Source organism: Gymnoscopelus braueri (genome assembly GCF_963280865.1).
Source record: "Gymnoscopelus braueri genome assembly, chromosome: 9".
Classification (NCBI taxonomy): Eukaryota; Metazoa; Chordata; class Actinopteri; order Myctophiformes; family Myctophidae; genus Gymnoscopelus; species Gymnoscopelus braueri.
The window spans coordinates 26,982,768-27,006,179 of record NC_137610.1 but is presented as its reverse complement, the minus strand read 5'-3'; the positions used below and the strand labels follow the sequence as shown (position 1 = coordinate 27,006,179).

Here is a 23,412-nt window from a genome sequence, read left to right as displayed (position 1 = left end):
TCATTCTGTGTGCATGCCTGATGCCTCTCTCTCCCTATGCTCTGCTCCAATGCTGCCTTGTTGGCCACAACACACAAAACAGAATGCTTGCTCTGGTCTGAAAGGCCCTGGAAGGGGCATTCACACCGCAGCTCCTGCCGGCCCTCTGTAGTCATTAGGAGCTCTTCTTCTTTGACAGAGTTGTGCTGAGGGGGCCCTGAGCTCTGTCTGTCTCTGATTTATCACAAGCCCCTGGCAATGAGCGGTCTTTCAGAGAAATGTTTAATTGGAGAGGGGTTACGTAAGTCATGGCCATCTGATTCTGCCCGTCACAATGTGGGCTCTGTTGTAGAGCCGTCTCCTCATGTTCCTGCAGTGATCATCCCGTATATTCTAGGTGATTCAGCTCACGTTTCATTCCCCTGTCAGCCCTGTGTGTGTGTGTGTGTAATGACAACGCTCATCAATAATCGTCAAAATCAATCTCCGTTGTTTGCATATCCAATGTGCTGTCATTAAATCATTGTCCATGTAATCCGGAAAATAAATCTGCTCACTGAAACAAATCAATTGCCTAGATAATATCTAATGCATATAAAAGGTTTTCATTGTCATCTGCAAGGACGAGAATGACAATGACATTAGTGTGATGGGTGCCATCGTAGAGGAATGGCCAGGTCAAGACAGAGGTCTTCATGCCACATTATGTAATTACACCGACCGGTCCTTCTCCTTGGCCTCTGACTTTGCAGGCCTCCAAGGGTCACTATGGGGTTCAAGTCGCCTTCCCGGGCTATGAATGGAGGAGGGACCCATGTGCGTGGGATAGAGAGTGCCAACTATGCCCTCAGGGAAGGAAAAGCAATTGAGAGCTATCGTGCGCCGTTACCTTTTCCCCAAACACCGGACGACACCCAATATTGAAACAGTGAATCATCCCTGTCTGCTGTGACCCATGAGATTGGCGCGTGCGACAGTTCTTGAACCGATAGGAACGGGCGCGGCTCTTCTCTCAATCCCTCTCAAGGCTTGATGGTCACATTTGGCTACCTCATATTCGAAAAACATATTTGCTGTCCATCACGATAAGCAAAGTAATGGCCAATGGGAAACCAATGTCCCCCGTGAGTTCAGGAGACGTGTCACAATACACGCGCTAGCATATTAACCACATTGTAAGTGTGTAAAAGGCTGCCTTTGCATCTGTCAGGTTTAATGTAGTGATTTATTCCAGGGAATCTCATTTGGAGCCACTGCAGTGAGGGGGTCTGCTCAGCGCAGTGGGTTCTTTGTGAGGCAGCACTGTGAGCGGGCTAAGGGGGGGCCAGAGGAACAGGGAAATTAAAGCCATGGAGGGTTTCACACAGTCAGTCAGTCAATGTAATCAGTGGACTGGCCTAATCCCTAAAGAAGTGTGCCCAGTGCCAATGCAATGTGTGTGTGTGTGTGACAGGAGAAAAAAAGGGAGTAGCAAGTGGAAGAAAACGTCAGAAAATGTGTGTACTTTGGAGACAACGAAATCCTACTGTACGTCAATCTGGGCATATAGGAAGCTGTCTGCTGCAGCAGGGCTGAACAGTACTGAGCACCAACCTGAAACAGCCCCAGGGCCCTGATCTCAGGGTTTAACACAGGACGAGCTGGCCCTGATGAGGAGACTGCTGAAACCCATCCCTCCCCACTGAATCGAGCCTGCTCTCACCTCCCTGCGCCACTGCAATGCTGCATGTGCTTTATGACCAATAGGACTGCCTCTTGATGCCAAAAGTGAGAGAAAGAAGGAGGTAGGAAATATGCGATTCACAGCGACGCCAGTTATGCATAAACTCGCATGATGTGTCGATTGCCGACAAGAACTGATCTGAAGGTTAACAGCGCATCGCGGTGCAATAGATCAGTTCCAGTCGGCAAGCGACACCGTCGTGCGATGGAGTATAAATACTTAGATTTACTGGGAATGTTGGTAATATGGGATTTCACCACGATGCAATCGGCTTGGATGCGTGTCTATACAAACATAAGCTTGGAACCCATTCGGTAAAAAAAAGGGGACAAATAATTCCCTTTGTTTTTGCCTCTGGGGCGTGCTCCAGCTCCTTTTTTGTGTAGAAACAGGAACTCGGTTTGGCTCCCCCCCTTTTTTAGTCCACTTCCTCCCGGGTGCTTCTGCATTTATTCCTACTAACAACAACACTACATGTTTAGGGCAGTGGTGCTGATAGATTCTGTGGTTAGCAGAATTTGTCTTGAGAGATAAATACAAACACAACTGGCCGTGTTCTGGGAAGGGACTGGGACTCCTACGGGCTGGGACTCTTACTGGCTAGGACTCCTACAACGGGCTGGGACTCTTACAGGCTGGGACTCCTACAACGGGCTGGGACTCTTACAGGCTGGGACTCCTACAACGGGCTGGGACGGGAGCAGTAGGACATAGGCACTATGTCCTCCTGGTGGAGACTTGACACTGGCAGGTGAGCAAGTACAATAATACAATAGCAGTGGCAACACGGAAATGTGTGGGGAGGATTCATTGGCGACGATTACATTGGGAGAAAATGTGGTAATCCCATTGGCTAATCTAAATGAAAATAAACAAAATACAAGAATAATGTCTGCTACTTTTCCTCTCTGAAAATATACCACATGTCTTTTATGAAATGCACGCCTTAAGGGCTGACAGTCACATATGTTTCTTGCTCTCTCTCATTTACATGAGTGACAGAGAGAGTGTGGTCTGGAAGTGTTGAACTGACAGCCTGCATTCTGCCTGGATGGTGCCATGTTGGGGGATTCTCAGAACTGGCACTTGGGGTGGTAGGGGGCAGTGATCTCAGGCCTACTGTCAAAAGGCTGGCAGAGGTGGGCATAAACACGCTCCCATTCCTTCCTGATGCCTTGGGAGACGCCATGGCAACCAGGCGGAGAGAATCGGGCCCTCCTCAGTCCTCACCATTCCATGCATGCCCGACATGCTCCTTTGTCAATCGTCTGAAGTCTCCCACTTCTGTGGTCCTTGGAGTAGAGATAACGGAGAGGGCTTTAATGTTGAGCATGATCCTCCTCCCTCCCTCCCGCCCTCCCTGCCTCCCATGGAGTCCTGCCTGCCATCTCTTCTCTTTTTCTCCTCTACTGATGGGCCCCCTCACATCGAGACCTCCTCCTCCAAGGCTATGGTGGCGAGCGTTGGCCGCGATTATGCCATGGCTGTGCCGTTTCAAAAGGCCCTGCTCCGAGTCACGTTTTCTGCAATTGCGCCGCAGTATGAATCTAAAAAATGCTGTCACTCTTTTTAAGATTTTCCATTTCAGCCTGCAGAATCCCAGAGGCATTAAGGGACAATCGGAACTTTCTTCAAAACGCTGCTTGAGAATTCCGGCATTCGTTCAGCACATGGCACGACTGCTCTCTTGCACTCAGCATACAAAAGGGTGATTGTGCGGGGCCCGGGAGTAAAGCTCAGTACTCAGTGGGCGCCCGTGGAAAATGGCGAGATGACTCCCTCACTCGGGAATACTGACATCACACAGACGGCATGTTCTGCTCTGTTGGCGCTGCTGCTCGTTTCAGTAGCACAAGCAGCCAGAATAAGGCATCAGGCTGATGGACATACTGCATTTGGCCAGTCCTTTAATTGCATATTAAAGTGTTTACAAGCTGTATGAAACAGATACGAGTTTACAAGGGACTAATTTGTCAAACACATCCTTTGATTTAATTCCAGCCTCCATAGTATGATCATTCTAAAGGATTCCATGAAAAAGAAAATGATATCTTTATGAAATGTAAAGAGCTCTTTTTTGATACATCACAGACAGTTGTAGAAAAATCAATGTTCTCATTTTAAAATCAATATAATATCTAAGGGGCGAGCTGTCTAAAAGAGTGTGTCCTTGTGTTCGTCCCTCCGCAGTCCGCACCTCCATAAATAAGACTGTCGTCACCAATAACAAGTCATCAACATCAGAGATCCACAGGGAAGCCATACTATGCGGCCCTCACATCTACATCACACCACTGATCGGTGCATGTTACGTTTGTGACACCCACCGTCCACCAGTCTCAATATATGGGCATGTTACGATTGTGATGTCCGCCATCTGCCGCCGACCAAGGCCATTTTAATATAGGACAACAGTCTGTCAACAGTGTCGAAAAACAGTTATTTTTGACAGTTGATGATGTCGACTCGACAGACACTTGTCAAGAAAACCAAACCAAAACCCATTATAATCATATTTTGAATCCAGAATTCCGTTAAGAGGTTGTTTCTAATATTATTGTAGTTATTATAAGTGTAGAATAGCGCTTCATAAGTAATACATTAACTCATCACATCACTGAGTATGTAAATTGGTCAAGTGAATCAGGAAAATGCCCTGCTAGTATGGCAAAATACATAATTTAAACTAAAGTAAAGTGATATAAAATGAGTTATTATAGTGTGTCATGATACTGTAACATTATGTAACACAAATATGTCAACTTAAACAACATGAACCCATGAAAGGAATGAAGCAAGTATACAGTAGACTCTGGGGGATAATTGTCAACTAGTGGTTAAAAGGGTATTTCAAAGTTGCTTGATTCATTATTTACAGATTAGATATTTGATATTCATTTTATCAGACAAGCCCCAATCCATTGTAACTTCAAACTCAAGTTTAACCGTTAGATTAATTGAAAACACACATCCTTGGTTCTGGTGACTGATAATGTCCTTCTAACACGTGAGGGGGCTGTGTTCTTTTCAGTACTTTTTCACTTCCTTTTTTTTATAAATGGAAAAAGTAATTGAAAAAACACTGACCTCTCATGCATTAGAAGGACAATTTCAGCCACCAGTTTTTTCAATGAATCTAACATGGCTACAATGGAGTTTGAAGTTACAATGGGTTTATGTATTCTAGGAAGTGGGCGTGTCTGATAAAATAAGTCTGGGGTGCACACAAAAGCCAGAGTAGACATTAAAATGACCCCAGGAAGTGTTTAAAGTGAAATACCCCTTTACTTAGCAGTAACTAAACATTCTTGACATGTCTGGTGACATTCATGTCATCATATCGTCACCTTGCTAAACTAATGGCCCAAGTCATTTTTTAAAAGTTTTTCAGGAGAAATAAAAAACTGATCCAAAACAAAACTATAAGATATTTCTTAATCATTTCACCCAAACGTTTATAACAAATTATGTCTATTAAAATAAAAATAACACTGTCTGTCAGTTATGTAACATAAGAGATTTAAATAGGTTTAAATAGGATTAAATCTGACTAAGGCCAAATAATTAGGCATTTTTTTGGCAGTCACAAAACCATGTGACTGAGGCCCAAAAAAATGTCTATTTTGGCTAGGGAGTTAGGCCATTATACTAAAAGGGGAGGGAATAGCATGATCCTTTTCAATTAGGAGATAGGCGATTTTACCAGAGGTGGCCAGTGTCATGAAGAGCTGACTTAGGCAAAAATATCATTTTCCTCAAAAAATGACTTAGGCCATTAGTTTAGCAAGGTGACGATATGTAACAGGGGATGTCTTCCCACCACCTCAAGCTCAATGCAGACAAGCCTGAGGTTCTCTTCCTCCCTGGAAAGTCCTGCCCCCTGCAGGATCTTCCCATTTCGATCAACAACACCCTGGTGTTGGTGGCTCCTGTTCCAACTGCCAAGACTATGTTAGTGGTCCTACCTAGACATTCAGCTGTCCTTCAAGGCATCACACTGCAGTGATCACTTGATTCTGTAGGTTTGCACTATACAACATCTGGAGGATCAGATCCTTCCTCAACAAGGAGTCTGTCCAGCTGGAAACTGTCTACATTTTCATGTTTTCCCTCTTCTGAGCTCCCTTCACTGGCTTCCTGGAGATGACCTACAAGGCCATCAAGGCACCCCCCTTACCTTCAGGACATGATCCAGCCCTACACCCCTTCCTGCCCAGTTAGATCAGCTAACCCAGTCTGTCCCTCCCTTCCCTACGACACCCTGTCCATCACTTCAGACGTCCTAGAAGACCATTCTCCATCCTTGGCTCTCAAGCTGTACAAGATTGTATTGTAGTTATACTATGCAGATGTACAGCATGTTTGTTACTTGTTCACATGTGTTATTTAGATAGACATGCTGTATACTGTACTGTTTGCTTGACCACAAATGCTAAGAGTTTTAACATTTAGGTAGCATTTAGGTAACTTAATTTCAATTGCGTGACCATTTACCGGGTAGTTTGTTGACTAGGGTTCATGAAATTTACACTGATCTTTTAAGTCGCTTAGTATTTATAAAAAAAAAAAAAAAAAAAAAAAGACTCTTACCCACTTCCATATGGAAACAGAACCAAGAAAACAGTGACCCAAATTCTATTCACCAACATTTCTATATTATTCCCAACATGTGTGACAAATTACTGCATATTAATCCCAACGGGATTAACACATTTCCATGTGTCACATTATGGCTAAAAATGTGGTAACTCGACTTCAATGAGCTGCAAGTGCTTTTGATTTGGATGGTTTGTTATGTTCGTTATGAAAAATAAAAATAGTAATAATTAATTAATTAATTAAAATGGTCTTGTGGCACGATCATACTGGACTCGTAATATGTAATAAAATATTAAGACATTTTATGATTCGTTATGAAGCTTATAAAATTCTTACAATATGCTCATAATAGAATACCGATGCTTAATAATGCCCCATGCACAACTATTCACAGCTATATGTAAAAATGTTATCTTAACGGAATCCACATACTTTATATTTTACAACTGACTGATGGTGTTCCACATTTCCCTGGTATCAGGGTTCCCTGCTTGTGGCTACTAGCACATAGAGCTTTGAAATACAGATTCATAATTAGATTGTCTTTTCTTTCTTGAGGGTGACAGACAGATATAACTGTAGCAGTCAGTCAGTCAGGTTGCGATGTTTGATGAGAGAAGCAGCGCTCGCTGTGTTGGACTAGCGCATGCATCTCAGAGTAGGATCATGAGACCTGGGGAAACCTCCCACCGCAGATGGGTTTTGATCAGCCAGTCTCTTTCATTCTTTACCCTCCTGCTCACGTGCGCTTCCCATTCACCAACACACCGTACCCTGCTACCAATTAAAGAGTGTGGGAGAGCACAGGCGTGATGGGAGTGGGACTCTGTTTGATGCAAAGACAGCCATTTATCTGTGTGTGTGTGTGTGTGTGTGTGTGTGTGTGTGTGTGTGTGTGTGTGTGTGTGTGTGTGTGTGTGTGTGTGTGTGTGTGTTCCGTGAAGTGTTCACGTTGATTCTTTCAGGTTGCGCCGTTGCATACTCTACATATGTGTTTGCCATATCAAATCAAGGAGATACTGACAGCTTGACACGAGGAGTCAAAGCCAGGCTACACGCATTGAATCCTGAAGCATGAGTGAAACGACTTCATCTCTTGCATGTGTCAGATGGCTTCCTTTGCAAATGACTGAGCCCCTTAACATGCAATGCTGTCAGGTTTTCAGGTAAAAATTGTAAAAATGGTGGAGGGGGTGTGTTATTATTGTGTGTTGGCTAATGCATACCTGTTAAATGGTGATGGAGTAAAGTGCAGTCACTCTGACTCACTCTGATTTACTCCATCACTTCACTCATGCTACTGCCTGGAAATTAACGCTGACTGGGAGGAAATATAGCTCTCTCCTATTGACATATGAGAATGTTTTTCCACTTCAGGGCAGGCCACACAAACCGCCTCAACAGTAACTGCTGGGTCATACTGACTAAATCAAATACCGCTATATTTAACCAAATATCTCATCATCGACAATGTGACAATATTTTGGGGATGATTGTCAGTGCTTTCAGAAGATAATTTACACACATTTCCACAATTGTATAGATAGAGGCATTCATTGTTCATGTCATTCGTCCAGAACAATCTAAAAAGTTCTGATTTTTTTTAAAATGCAGCCTTAACAGTAGGATTGTGACTTGTCCTGCCACAATACCAACTTGCACATCATTTAGAGACCAGGGGCTTTCAAAGTGTGAGGCGCACCCCCCTGGTGGAGTGCCAGAGCATTGCGTGGAGAGACATGATTGTTTGATTGTTTTGTTCACTTTTGCTTTGGCAATATAAACGTAGGTTTTCTCATGCCAATAAAGCTCCTTTGAATTGAATTAAATTGAATTGCCATGAGGTGAAAGGGACAGTTACGGTTATGAGGTGAAAGGGACACCAGTTGTTCACCAGGATGAACAACATGAAGTTAATTATGCCCACAGATTCACACAATAATTATTTGTTGTGACATTTGTAATTACAATATCTATGTATATTACCGGTAGTTTGCCTACTGTACATCCAGCACTGCGTCTCTGCTCTCTCTAGGTCGTCCTAGGACGAGTCCTTCAGCAGTGTCTCCAGTCATCTTGTCAATAAAAACTAAGCTCCAGACCTACCAAAACAAACTGATTTGACTACTTCTCAGCCTAAAGCCCATGACGCACCTAATTCCAACACACTTTGCTAGTCTGGGATGGCTCAGGGTAGAAGACAGGGTTATGCAAATAAAAATGGGATTGGTATTTAAGACAGTCAAAGGTACAGTGCCCTCAATACCCTCATACCTGACTAACTACTTCACCAAAGTGAGTGACACCCACAGCCACAACACTAGAGGGAGCGACCATGATCTGGTACTACCAAAATGTAGAACAAACATGGGAAAATTCTCATTCTACTACTCTGCCACCAAAATGTAGAATGCCCAGACAAAATCCATTAAAAGATGTGAATCACTGGTTTCTTTCGAAACTGGCCTGAAACATCAATATCAGGAGACCACAAGGGGAGGTAAATGCAAATTCCCATCAAAAGGAGGTGTCATTCACTGCCACCGTCTTTCTTTGTACATATAGTGTTTTGTATTTGTTGATGACATGTATTATTGTGTTATTTTGTTATGCCATGTTGATGAATTGAATTACATAGGACCACAATGGAAACAAGTCCCCAGGACTTTTTTGCGTTATCCTTTTAGCCTAAATATCCGACTGTACCACGTGCTGTTTACGTTTCTGACAAATGAAGTATTCACTCAATCAATCTTGATCCTTCATACATTTGGCTAGCTCTGCATCTTTCTTTATTACCTCTTACTTTTGGCTTCCATTTATATTGTGCTCTTGCTGCGTGCTCTGCATGGGGCTCACTCATTTGTAAACGGCGTGCATGCATGAATGAGTGTGTAAACTGAAACATGGCAATGGTACAACTCGTCCCTTTTACTTGAATCTTTATCAGTTTAAAGTGGTGCATTGTCTGTTCATGAGGAAGAAAACTCAGCGGCCCCCAGACTCTCCTTCTATTCTGTCTTTCTGTGTCAGAAACGGGCTGGCACAGATAGGCCTTTCAAGCATAGAGGCAGCTGAAACAAGACTCAAAATTAGTGACATCATGGCATGGAGGGGGGGGGGGGGATCCAGACGAATCAGTCTGGATACCTAGCCTACACATTTTGTGTATAGGCCGCTCTGAGCACCGTCTCTCTGTCACGAGCAAATAAATCCTGGAGCAAACAAATCAAGGCATCTTTATAACTCCATCAACTGCAAAATCTCCATTTCTTTTTAACTCCGCACTACTGAAGTAGCTCTCTCCTCAAGCTCTATTTTATAAACAAATGCAATGTTTCATGGAGTTCTTTCTAACCAGTCAACTTAATCTTCCCTTCACACTCAGAAAAATTACAATTACAATCTATAGGCATTCTTGGTCTTCATCAGAGCAACTTATAACTGTCAACTAACAACATATTTAAGTGCTTAGTTAATTTAACTTCAAAGGAAGTGTGTAACATAACCATAGACTTGAATGTGAACGTTGTGACGTCACGATCTGGTCTGGCCACGCCCACCATTAATGTCCCCCCCCACACGTTGTTTATCAATCCGGTGGCTCTGAGTGCCATTAACCGTTATCTGCATTTCAGTAAGATTATGTTTTTAGACTGATGTTGCTGAATAGTAGCTTCCTGCATGCTTTTATAACACTTTGTCATGTAAAATACACATTCGGTTTCTCTTTACATATTAGTAAATAGAGACTGTCCTTACTAGCAAATAAAGCAGCCTAACAGTAATGTCATTGCAAGGAAGGGTGGGGGGGCGGGGGCACTCTGACCACTGTCCCGGACATAGAAAACGCCTGCCTTAGGCTATCCATGCTCTCCTACGAGATGATGATGGGCAAACCACTGATGAGACACAGACGGCCTCAGTAATTATTGCACAACCCCGGCTCTGTTTGTGTGTAAACAATCAAAGCCTCTGTTTTTTCCACAAATGAGATTCTCTGACCTGGTGGAGGTCGTTCCCCAAGGTGAACTCCTGGAAGTATCCGGGGGCGGCCGAGGAGGCGCGGAGAGCCTGCCACAGCTGGTGCTGGCAGCCTCCCAGATAGTGGGAGCGCACCCCTGGCAGGAGGTTGTAGTTCCTGAACACGTAGGCCTTCAGTGGAGTGCCCCGGTTCACTATGGTGCTCACGGCTGCCACCTGCAGGACGGCAACACATCATCGTCTGACGTTATAGCACACGTACTGTAGCAGCATGATTTCACACAAGTACTGTACGTCGTGGTGTAAAATGCAGGTTATGCAAGCCTGCAATTGGACGGATGAGGGTTAAAGATCGAAGGGAATATGATATAAGCCTGGGCTTAGGCTTCATCCTCTGCTGATGTAACATACTGAGAGCTGTGGCATATATAATGTACATTACATAATTAAACTTCTTTTTTTTTAATGATGAAATATAACAAAAGTGAAATGTACAGCGTCCCCCCATAGAGATGATATTATAAAATGAATAGTTCCGGTCCTTGATTATGATTGGCTGAGCAGTGTTCGAAGCCATCGTAAAATGCTCACATACCACTGTGATCAGTATTACAGCAGCAAACAAATTGCTTCAAAATGTGCGATTTTCTTCTTTGTGTGTATATGGGATATATCTAAGATTCCATGTTTGACATATTAACTGTTTCCTAAAAGCAATAAGCAATAATAAGAGGTGGTCTGCAGTGATTTTAGAACGGGCAGGGCCCGTAACATGTAACAATGCCCCTGAGCTGTTCTAACATCAATTTAAACCACGGCCTCTTGGGGATTATTGCTTTATTCTACTCTTCCAGCATCGACACCAATAAAATATACCACAGGAAAGAAAGAACACAGTGATTGGCTTGGCAATCAATTTAGATATCACCAGAAGATCAAGTCTAATCCTACCAGTTCAACTCATTTTGCTCTGCAGCCAGGCTGGCTGAAGCCTGTTTTTTTTTTTTACTTTGTCAAACGGCCGTGCCACGCGCCAAAAATAGCAAATCTACACTCTCAAGCTCAAAAGGCGTCGCATCTGCGACGCCTTGTGAGCTTGTAAATCTGCTATTTTCGGCACATCACGCCGTCCTACCACAGAGCATAAATTAAGCATTACAGTGCATTTTCCCTTCCGTGCACATCCAAGACCTGCAGTGGAATAGCAAGGGGTGGTATAATCAGACAGAGACAGAGCCGGCGGGCTTTCTCTGTAACCTCATTATAGACGTTCTGGGATACAGGCTGACTGGGACGTGCTACACCAAGAGACAACAGGTAGCGGCGAGAGACAGAACATCTTCTGATGCTCACTTTTGGGCAGTTGGGGTCTCTTGAAGTTTCCACCATGAGATCAGCGCCCATCCTCTCTCTGTGGAGGAGATGAAAGGGCGATGTTATACGGCATGGTGTACTTTGGTTTACGTTTTCTTTGCTTTATGCTTTCCTTTTGTCTGCAAGCTATTCCTAACGCTCCTAACACGTGTATTGTACTGTGTAGGGCTGGGCAATATATCAATATTATATTGATACTGTGAGATTGTCTGAAATGATGGATATCGTGATATTGTGACATGGCATCTTTTCCTGGTTTTAACCCATTAAAACCGGGAAAGCATCTGTGTCATTTTAGATTTTAGGTTGGCTATTCAAAAATAGCAGATATACAAGCTTCATGCCGCGCTGCGAGCTTGTGCATCTGCTATTTTCTCTAAATTATTTTAAAAATCTTGTGAGAACTACTGATTTAGAAGGCATTTGTAAAATCGGCCTCAGTTCTTATTAGGTTTAAGGCTGCATTACAGTAATGTGATGTAATTTTCGAAACATACCTGTCTGTTCTATTTGCCTTGGCCCCCTCAGGCAAATTTATCTGACAGTTACAGTGGAGAGAAACAAGTAACAGGGAGAGAGAGTAGGGGAGTGGCATGCAGCAATTTTCCAGCCTGACAGGGAATAGAACCAGGTACTTGAGCCTATGTGGTACGTTCCCAAACCACGCGGCTATCGGGTCACCCTACAATTTTCCTTTACACACTTAGCTATAATATAGGCAATACTGATGATTAATTATCAAAAATCTGAATGTGTAAATATTTTGTGAAAGCACCAATAGTCATCCCACAATATCAATATTGAGGTATTTGGTCTGAAATATTGTGATATTTGAATTTGCCCAAATAGCCCAGTCCTAATAATAAGGGTTGAACATTAATCTCAATCAGAAATGCTATCCTTTTATCCAGCAATGGAGGGAGAGTCTAATAAGCATATATCTGATGGAAAGCATTACAGCTAGACTACATACAGTATGAGGACAGAGGATTTCAATATCAGATGGACACCGGCAATACTGCAGTTGCCCAGACTGATTGGGGATGCGGTCCCCCCTTAATGTCGTTGGACGGGAGTTTATTGAACGGCCTGGTTTCCTGTCCTCCCTGCGCTATTGGCCGGAGTGTCCTGAAGGTCATGTATGGACGATTGGTGATGTTAGAATAATGATTTTTGGTTGCCTGTGTCTGTGATGCCTTCGGAAGTTTTCTGTGTGTCTGATGCTGTTGAATGTACGTATGTCCATAGAATGTGATAACAGAATGTATGAAAATGGAAATAAAAGTCAAGTGCAAAAACAAAAGAAGAAATGCTATCCTTTTGTGTTTTCGTAAATCTGCCTTCCAGTACATGATGATGCATGACAGCATGCTCTTCCCATGTCCACAGTGTAACAGTGGAACTGATTTGACGATGTTATGACATTATAATAACACAGTGCGACAGTGGAACTGACTTGAGGATTTTCTCCCAGGCCTCGCTGTCATAGAAGGCGTGGCTCCAGCCCATCTTCACTGTGCCGACGATGACGTTCTGCTTGAAGACGTCTGAGCCCAGCCTCCTGTACAGATCGTCACATTCACTGAGGGGGTATTGGAATACACCCAGCATGAAGCCTAGAATTGCTCCTGTGGACATAAAACACACGTTTATAAATGTGTACTGAGGCAGACACACACACACATAGATACACATGCAATTACCCACGTAAACACAGACACAAATGATTGAGAGACAATAAGAAGCCTTTTAAACACGCCCTTGTCAACAGGAAGTCCAGAAAATTCGGCACGTCTCCAGTGAACGCCATTAAAAGGTATGGGAGTTGCTGACAAAGAACCACAGCAGCAATGTAAAGCTCATCCTCCTATCCGTCCCTCGGCTAGTCAAGCCCTAAGGTCTACTGACAGGGACTTGATGGGGGGATAATTGCCTGATGGATTATCTCTTAAGGGTATCATTACACCGGGCTCATCCATTCCCAGCCAGTGGATGTGATTATCGTGGCCACTATGGCCAGAGCACTGCTGTTCTGTTTGCCGTGTTACCGTGTACATTATGCATGCACACACAGCCACGGCATCATTTTAAAGAGAAAAATAAAGAATATATACATCACACTATTTGCAAAGCTTTTGTGACACAAATTCTCTCAGCAACTTCATCACAACGTGACTTCCCCCCTCAAAAACTAAAAAACTGTCATCATGTCTAAATAAAGAAATAAGGGCATGGCATTGACCTCATTGGCATGGTAGAACATGGAGAACTTGGGATAACAAAGGTGAGGGGTAGGGGAATTATTTGGGTGGCCTGCACTAGCCAGATGTGGCACAGATGGGTTTTGAATATTGCAAATATAATTTCATCTGGCAAGGAGATTACCATGGTATTGCAACACACTCACACAAACGCTGACTCCAACTCGAGGGATTACAGTGTGAGAGAGAGTTGCTGGGAGGCACAGAAGGGAGGAAATGGCTAGCAGCTTGGGACAAATAGGAACTTTGTGTGTTGATTTAAGGACACTGCTTTGCAGGGGGAAAGCATTGCTTTGAGGCATGGCAAGGTCATAGACAGACTGAATGTGATCCACAGTACCCTCTAGTGGTGATTTTGTATATTGATGAGAAAAGGATCAATTGTATACGTGCTGCTTGGTACAAAATGAATTTCCGCAAGGACAATAATGCATCCATCTATGCTTGAAAGATAAAACTACAGTATGTAAGGATAATATAGTTGAAGAAAGTGACATACACCTCAAATTTCAAGACATAAACCCTGAATTCCTAACTAACATTCCCCAGTCTAAATATCTTCACTGTAAAACCCTGGCTTTCCACATTAACGTGTCCAGCACACCAGGGGCGTTTCTTTTTGTGTGTGCGCAATTAATTCACTCAGAAATATATTTTTTCAAACTGCTGTTTGTATCATGCATGGATTAAAGCTAAATCAAATCTCACGACTGAAAACATTTGTGTGGTCAAGCCCTAGCTGCGAAACATGCTTCCATAGAAGACATGCTGGCTTCTATAGAATCCAAATGACTGAAAACAGTCGTGGTGACTGAGAACTTTAATCCATCGTGTCATGACACGAGTACATCCACACAGGTCGCAAAATATTACACGGCCTGTAAAAACATTTAGGACGCAAATAGCTGAAAGAAAATGGGCTGAATAAAGAATTTGTTGAAGATTAAAAATACAACACTGCCTAAATAATAATGGCCTTGGCTTTGTTAAATGGTCCAGCCAGATTCAGATTAGTGTGTCAGTGAGGCAATTGAGACCAGACAAGATCACAGTGTTAAATGGGTCAATGGGAGATTGGTACAGTTTTTAAATATAGTTTATACATTTAAAAAAAAAATCCTGTCTGTTTATTTAACTCTGAGAGTGTAGAAATTAATTTCAATGGACACTTACTTACTTACTTAGGTCTGTAACTCTGGAGTGTACACTCTCAGCATTATAATTCGACAATTTAAGGACCTGTAAGACCTTTTAAATGCATAAAAAAATACAATTTCTGCATCAAAAGTAATCAACAAACTATACAATAAAAACTGGTCAAACATTGGCCAAATTGTCAAATAATATAAGAAATAGGCAAAGATTGTGAAAATAGCCGATCTACAAGCTCACATTACATCTGCTATTTTCACAATATTTATCTGTGGAACCGAGTCAAACAAATTGTAATGCCTCAACTCCTACAATTCCTACAAAGTGCTTGTCAGGGTGGGGGGTCCCCAGTCCAAATAGGATTATTTTGGGGGGTCGCGGCCTGGAAACTTTGGGAACCCTTAGGTGTACACAACATACAGTATACTTATGTTTTGTACACTCCTAACCAATGAGCCACATCAACCCCGTCGGGTTCCCAAGGCTACTTACAGTATTTCTTACTTTACATAAAGAAGTAGGGCAGGAGGACAACATACCTGTGCTGACTCCACAGATGTAATCAAACAGCTGGTAAACGCGTTTTCCTGTCAGGGACTCCAGTCTGTGCAGAGCCTGAAGGGCAACCAGTCCTCTGAAAGACAAAATACACCAACAGTTCACAATGGTCAATGGTAAATGGATTGCATTTATATAGTGCTTTTATCCAAAGCGCTTTACTTCACAATGGCATGCAAACAGCCCCGAGGTGAAAAAGGTGACAACATGTTGTTTTCTTTCGGGTCAGGTGTCACACAATTGCCCTATTTGGGTTCAAAAAGGTGACTGTAGCTGAAAAGTGACACTTTTGCATGTCTGCATTCACCCATTCACACACCGATGGCGGAGGAAACCATGCAAGGCAGAAGGCACCAACCTGCTCATCGGGAGCAGTTAGGGGTTCAAGTGTCTTGCTCAAAGACACTTGGACAAGCAGTCAGGAGGAGGAGCTGGGAATCGAAACCTGGAACCTTCGGATTCCAAGACGGCTGCTCTACCTCCTGAGCCACTGCCGCCCCCAATCACATCTCAAGATATTAATACACTCACAACTCCATGAGAGATACAAACAAAAGCACACACACAGGCTATATACGGTAGCTTGTGTACAGAATTGAATTGTGTATTGAAATCCCCTCAGTAGTCTGATTTATACCACCAAATATAAACTCAAGTAAGTTATAAACAATGATTAACGCTGCAATCCAAAACTTATTTGAATGAATACATCATCATATTAAGATGAGAGAGAAGACATCCCAGACCTACTAGGCTGGATCAAAACAGTTAGGCCATCTGATCGTGCACTTAAATTCTAATGGATTAAAGCAAAATAAAATGTTTTTTAGGCCTAATCTGTGATTTGAGAACCAGTGTGAAAGGGGCCCACCACACACTAGCACTGTGTTTCATAAACAATTAGCACAATGTGTACAATTATGATGTTTTGGCAGTCATACATTACACCAGTTGAAGAAATTGCAGATTTAACCTTTGCTTTTATGAAATATCTGAGATCATTAGAATTTTCTGGAAGTGGACACTTCAAATACTCTTTAATCTTAAAATAACGAGTAACCAAAAATAGGCCATCTACAAGCTTACAACACGTCGCCTATTTTCGGTGCGTGACATGCTTCCATAGAAGACATGCCCCACTTCTATAGAATCCAAATGACTGAAATCAGTCGAATCCAAATGACTGAAAAATCAGTTGTGGTGATTGAGAACTTCAGAGCAGAACCCATGAAAAGTTGAGCCCTACCTTAACCCTCCTCCATCTATGGTCAGAACCCGTACTCCCCGGCCTTTCACAGGGTTATTGTGTCCCACCAGAGCGAGGGCCTCACGTACCGCGGCCCTCAGACCCGGGTCACTGGCCTGTCTCAGACGCAGCAGACACGGAATCACTTTCTCCTGAATGTCACACACACACACACACACACACACACACACACACACACACACACACACACACACACACACACACACACACACACACACACACACACACACACACACACACACACACACACACACACACACACACAGCGGAAGTCAGCAGTACAAATGAGAAAATGATTGCTCCTACTGCAAATTAGTGCTTTGCCCGTGCATACAATGACCTACTTTAAATTCTCTCCATGTAGTACCTGTTAGGCTTTGATCTAAGTCCCTCAGACAAGTGAAAGCAGTATTTGATTAAAATATGCAATGAGTTCAATGAGATAATCAAGCCACTGCACATAAGGGCATCTGTAATGCAGATGAACGTTAAAAGGGAAAGTCAGCATATAGCAGGCTGGCTGTGACATTAAGCAGCTCAACATAGCAGCATGTGAGCCGTTGTTGTTGCCGCAACAAAAAATGGAATTCAGGCTGGCATTGGACAACTTCCACACAAACAAAAGCTGTTCTTGATTCATGCTAGCAACGACATGATCATTATGTATGTGTTTTAAAAGGCAACAGCAAAATGATGTACTATAACTGTGTCCGTTTGACACCACAAGGGGGTGTCAAACTGAATCGTGGGGATTTTCTGACATGCTGAGCTTAAATCCACACAACATCAGATGCACTGCCAAAGCCTAGGGTTGTCATGATTATGACATTTTACTTGACAATTAAATAATTGCGATTACCGATTTAATGGCGTTTCTGTCGTTGACCATTAATGGAACATTATGGATAAAAATTACATTTCTGTTTGGCTTTTAGGCTTTGTAAACTAAAGGTGCATAGGGAAGATATGACAAATAACGTTTTAACTTACATAATTTAATAACTTTATACTTTATATAAATCATAGTGGAAATAGTAGATCTACAAGCTCAAAACTCGTCACAAGATCTGCTATTTCCACTATTTTCGAAAATGTTTGAAAATATATGAAAATGTTTCAACATGGAAGTGATTATGACGATTATGCAAAAAAAGCATTGCGATTAGGTGATTGATTATGTAATAATTGTGGCAGCCTAGGGGTTTATGTTAGGACCAAATATCCTAACATAAAAAGTTCACCTTGACTGACACGCCACGGGTCTCTGGAAACTCCATCAGGTGGTAACTGAAGTCCTCCACTCTTTTGGTGTAAACCCTTACATCTGAGGCCCTCTGGAGAGATTGGACCAGGGCCCGGGTTCGATTGTCCACACTCACCCTGGCAATTATCTAAGAAGAATCAAATGCCACATAACAGAAATCAGTTAGGGCCTCTTTTTTATTTTAAACTTTTTTTTAAACTCTACACTAGGTTAGTAGGTTTGTTTGTCATTTCATTCTGCTGCAGTCAGAGCCTGGAATGACCTACGAGAATTATTTTGAAACTGGACACATTAGGGCCGTTCACACACCAAGCACTATAACGATAACTATATAGTTCAGTGGTTCTGAAACTTTTCAGACCACGACCCCCCAAAATAATCATACAGTATTTGAACTGGGGACCACCCTGACAAGCACTTGGAATTGTAGGAGTTGTCAGAGGCATTAACTTTTGTTTGACTCGGTTCCACAGATAAATATTGTGAATAGCTGATCTACAAGCTCACAATGCCTCGCAACGCCTCTTTCTTAGGCAATATTTGGCCAATGTTTGACCATTTACTTCAATATTTTTAATTTTACCATTTACTTCAATTTCAAGCAATAGCCAAATGTTTTTTAGGTATTAAAATTTAAAATGTCTTAAAAGCTGTTAAATTGTCACTTGTGCAGATATACACTTATACTGTATGTTGGTTTGTTTACTGTTGAGTGAGAAAACATTAAGCAAATCATTTAGAGGAGAGTGGACCCCCAAAAAAACATTTGGAGACCCCGACCCACAGGTTGAGAACCACTGATATAGTTCACCATTGTCTACTTTATAGTTGTGGTGTGAACTCTGCCATCCACTTGACTTAGAACGATTTAGAACTACATCTTTATAGTTATAGTGCTTGGTGCGAACAGCTAAGTGAGCTTTTAAAGTCTCTGTTACGGACATTCTGAAAGACAAATGCTGTCCTTCAGACTGTTAAGCCTGATTTATACTTTGTTGCACGCTGGTGTTGCATGCCGTAAATAGCAGAAAGATATACAAGCTCACAACGCGTCACATTCGTGATGCGCTGTGAGCTTGTAGATCTGCTATTTACTGAGCACGACACCGGCACACAACTAAGTATAACTGAGGCTTTAGCCCTTATTGTTGTCTCTTCGGCTCTGCAGTGCAGTAATGTGTTTTGTGCGCACTTTAACTGGATGTTGATTTCTTTCAGCCCCTTTAATACCTCTCCCTCAAGAGACCTTGCCTTTTGCCAGCCCCCGCAGTTGTAAATAAAAATGTGTTCTTAATCTAGCCTTGCCTGGTTAAATAAAAGTTATGTGTTTCTGAAATAGGTTTCTCAAATAAATAATTATCTATAAAAGCAACAATGTTGTCCATATCTCCCTACCAGATGGAATACTACTGTACGTGGCCAAAGTACATGCAATATTATCTTATCAACAGTTTGAAGCCGACCTCTGTTACTTTCTAGGAACTGGGTTATTTTTGGTTAAACATTCCATGAACACGCAAGCCAGTGCATCAGTACACCATCACACGTCATACAGTAAAGAGTGAGTCACATGGTCATGGTCAGACATCACATGTCAAGCCCATGTCAGTCTGAGAATATTTCCATGGTATACACTGGACTGTACTCAGTCACAACCATGACCATGACCTATGGTATCGTGTTACAATATTCACCTTCCTCGCATTTTTTGCTTGTACAAGTGTGCATCTTTATCAGCATCAGTACAGTGACAAAACAAGCTAAGTGAATGGAACAGAGGCAGACACCCAACAACAACCAACAACATGCATTTCCCTTAGTTTATATTTCGGTAGACCCTTTAGCAAGGTCAAAAGCAGAACTAATTTCACAAATGGTTACATGTCTGAACTTTTGTGGCTTGTGGCTTAAATAAATCCCAATTATTTTGCTTAATTTTGTAATAATATTCGGTGGAAAATGTTTTTATCATCTTCATGACTTTGTAACTCATTGTGCCTATCAGAGCCATATCTTAGGTTAAATGTCTTCTGTGTGATCTTATTGTACCTCTGTGAGCCTGATGGATGTGGAGATGGCTTGTACAAGGTTCTGTATGTGTATAATGATGAGGAGAAAAGGGCAAGCTGCAATAGCTGACGAAATATAAGACGTCGTATGAATTGATTGCAGAAATTAATTGCATTGAGTTTCACAATTGCACAATTATGTGAAACCCAAAAACAGTATGGTAGATTACTTGGAGCCCCTGGGAGTCAATACTTGGTCCCCTCTTTTTTTCCATCTACTGTACACAAAATCTCTTTGCCAAAAACAGCAGATCTACGTTCTCACAACGTGCTGCAACCCGGTGCATTGAGAGCTTGTAGATCTGCTATTTTCAACATGCCCAGAATAGGGACGCTATGGTTGATGTGGTTAATTGTGCAGCCCTAATGTGAAGAACATACGGCAGACAACATACCTTTTCTCTTTGCACGAGGAGTCTCTTGGCTTTCTCCTCTGCAGCTTTTTGCTCCTTATTGACCGTGGCTTCGGCAGACTGTTTTTCTTGTACAACCACTGACATCTTCTCCTCCACACTCACAGCAGCACGTCTGGACTCTGCTGCCCTGAACTTGGGGACCAAGGGAGCAATGTAGCTCCCTACAAAGGCCTGGACAGAGGGAGCAGAGTAGGACAGGTAGTGACCGATGCCCTTCTTATGTGATGATGGGGCACTCGTAGCAGCAGGCTCTGAGGCCAAGGTATTGGACATTTGCACGAGGTCACTAGTTTGTTGGCCCGGGGAGGAAATGGATGATTTGGCACCACTGTCTACTTTCTTCTCATCCGTCTTCTTAGTACTGCTGCTGAAGTATGCGTCGATTTGATGGGACAAGTAGTTGTTGTCCACTTTCTTCTCATCAGTCTTAGTAGTACTGCTGCTGAAGTATGCGTTGATGTGATGGGACAGGTAGTTGTAAGTCTCATCCAGGTTGGCTGAGAAGGTGCTGGGGTGGAAGAGCTGTTGTGTGGTGGCAGGTTTGGAAATTGTTGCTCCCTTGTTGTTGGTCTCACTTCCATTTGGCGATGACGGTTTAATCTCGTCCAACACTTTTGCGGCAACTTTTGTTTTGACAGTGGAAGCATGAACACGCCTCAGCTTTTTCTCCCCTCGCTCGCGGACGTTCGGAGCTGCAGGTGTGGCAGTCGCCTGGGCAGCAGTGGCAGTCGCCTGGGCAGCAGTGGCAGTTTCCTGGGCAGCATTACAGTTTGGTACAGAGGTAGTGGTTTTGACGTCAGGTGTAGCAGCAGGAAGAGGAGTAGGAGCAGTAGACACAGTTGAGGTGGGTGTCGGTGTGCATGCTGTTGTAACAGTGGGAATGGGAGGAGGTTGGTTGAGAGTAGGTATGGTTGTGGTCTCTTCAGCCTTTGGCTTAACTTCAAGGCTGGTCTCAATCTCTTTGCTCAGTTGGGAAGCGTTGGGTTTGAGTCTGGCGATTTTGGAGAAAAGTTCTGTTCGTGTGCCGGCAGCGCTAACAGCCTTAGAGACAGTGTCAAGCGTGTTCCTGAAGCGCGCCATGTATTGACTCAGACCAGCGGACCAACGAGAGGTCGAGGTGTTCAGACACAAGGCACTGGTGTGCAGTCCAAGCCGCTGTCTCGCCTGACTCGCTCTGCCGAGCCAGCCCTTCCGTCCTCGACTCCGCAGGCCCTGGACGTGCTTCCACCTGAGATAGCCAAACCCGTGGATGGCAGGCTGTCGCACGTAAAGCCTGTAATGGGGGGCACGTAAAGGAGACAATGGAAGCGATGAAGCCGGCCTCTGAGCTTGCGCGTGCCACAAGTCGATGGCTCTGCTCACTTTCAGCACCCAGGTCTCGGGAGCCCCTCTGTAAGCCATTGCTTTTTTAGGTCTTTGAGGTCACGTGTGTCACAAGGAATTATTATTCCATCCAAGGTAACATTACATCTACACACTCTTGCTTTTCATAAAGCTGGTGAACAACAGAAAAAAAAACATGATGCAAGCATGAGTGAAAGAAGGTAATGAAAACAAAATACTACAAAATGTTATGATGATAAAATGAAAACATGTGATGAGATAGCTAGCATCGTGTTTAAACTTCACTTGCTGTTCTCCTTTGTAAACCCTTTTTTTTTAAACTGTGGTTGACATTAAATATACACGCAACTATAAGCTGTTACGTAACCCAGTGGTGTAAAGTAACTAACTACATGTACTCAAGTACTGTACTTAAGTATCATTATTCTGTTGTTATCATCATCTATGCTGCTGCATTGTCTGAAGGAAGCCAAACCAAAACAAGTTTTACTCTTATGTACCTGTACACAAGATGTAACATTAAAGTACAACCTTCAACCTTGAACTTTAAGTACAATGTTCAGGTATTTTTTACTTTACTGGAGTATTTCCAATTTTCTGTACTTTTACTTCTACTCCACTACATCTCAGAGGCAAATGTTACACTACAATTATTAGTATTATTTTCAAAAGATTTGTAAACATTTTATACATTTGAAAACTTGAAAATGGTACATTCTGCATAATGGGTACTTTCTACTTTTGGTACTTTAAGTATATTTTGATGCCAATTACTTTTGTTACTCAAGTAAATTTAGAATTCCGGACTTTTCCTTGTAACAGAGTATTTTCTACATTGCAGTATTGATACTTGTACTTCAGTAAAATATGCGAGTACATTTTCCATCACTGTTATGTAACTACACTTCACATTCATCAGCATTAAGCTAGCTAACTCAGAGATCAGTCAGTCAGCTAGCCATGCTAACCCGAATGGAATAAATAGAAGTATGATGAACATACCAGTGTTCTTCATGGGAGCTTTTCGAAGAAGATAAGCCTTTCTGCCATTCATTAAAATATCATTCAGATAGTGATGATGAATGTATAAATAGAGCGTTCATTCACATTCCACACAGACTAACGTGTGTTGTTATCTTGTTGACAGTTTCTTTCCAGAATGGTGGTGGTGACGTTGTGTGTGAGAGGAAAACAATGACCACGTGATCATCGGTCTGTCTGTCACGACGGTCATGGATGAACTTCAACCTGGTGTTTGCACTTACTATCTTTTTGGTCCGTACATCAACATGACTGTTTAAATTTCAAATATAAAATGCTTACCTCATGGCCATGGATGTTAAAATAATATGCGGGTCCTTAAAAGTACCCGTATTTTTCGTATTGTTCAATAAAAAGCATTTTAATACGATTAATGGCCAT

The 23,412-nt window shown here is 42.6% G+C and overlaps 1 protein-coding gene across 1 annotated transcript in view; it reads right to left on the bottom strand.

The window, feature by feature from the left end:
* Nucleotides 1-23,133, bottom strand: part of LOC308092409 (calcium-independent phospholipase A2-gamma-like) — a 33,905-nt gene extending 10,772 nt beyond the window's left edge. Inside the window, exons 1-8 of the mRNA XM_080438278.1 lie at nt 22,993-23,133; nt 20,626-22,141; nt 18,139-18,288; nt 16,877-17,028; nt 15,612-15,706; nt 13,116-13,287; nt 11,639-11,696; nt 10,307-10,501 (exon numbers count right to left, since the gene is read on the bottom strand). Of these exons, the coding sequence (XP_080294404.1) occupies nt 10,307-10,501; nt 11,639-11,696; nt 13,116-13,287; nt 15,612-15,706; nt 16,877-17,028; nt 18,139-18,288; nt 20,626-22,047 (2,244 nt within the window). The 5' untranslated portion in view covers nt 22,048-22,141; nt 22,993-23,133. The remainder of the gene's footprint in view (nt 1-10,306; nt 10,502-11,638; nt 11,697-13,115; nt 13,288-15,611; nt 15,707-16,876; nt 17,029-18,138; nt 18,289-20,625; nt 22,142-22,992) is intronic.
* Nucleotides 23,134-23,412: the final 279 nt, after the last annotated feature.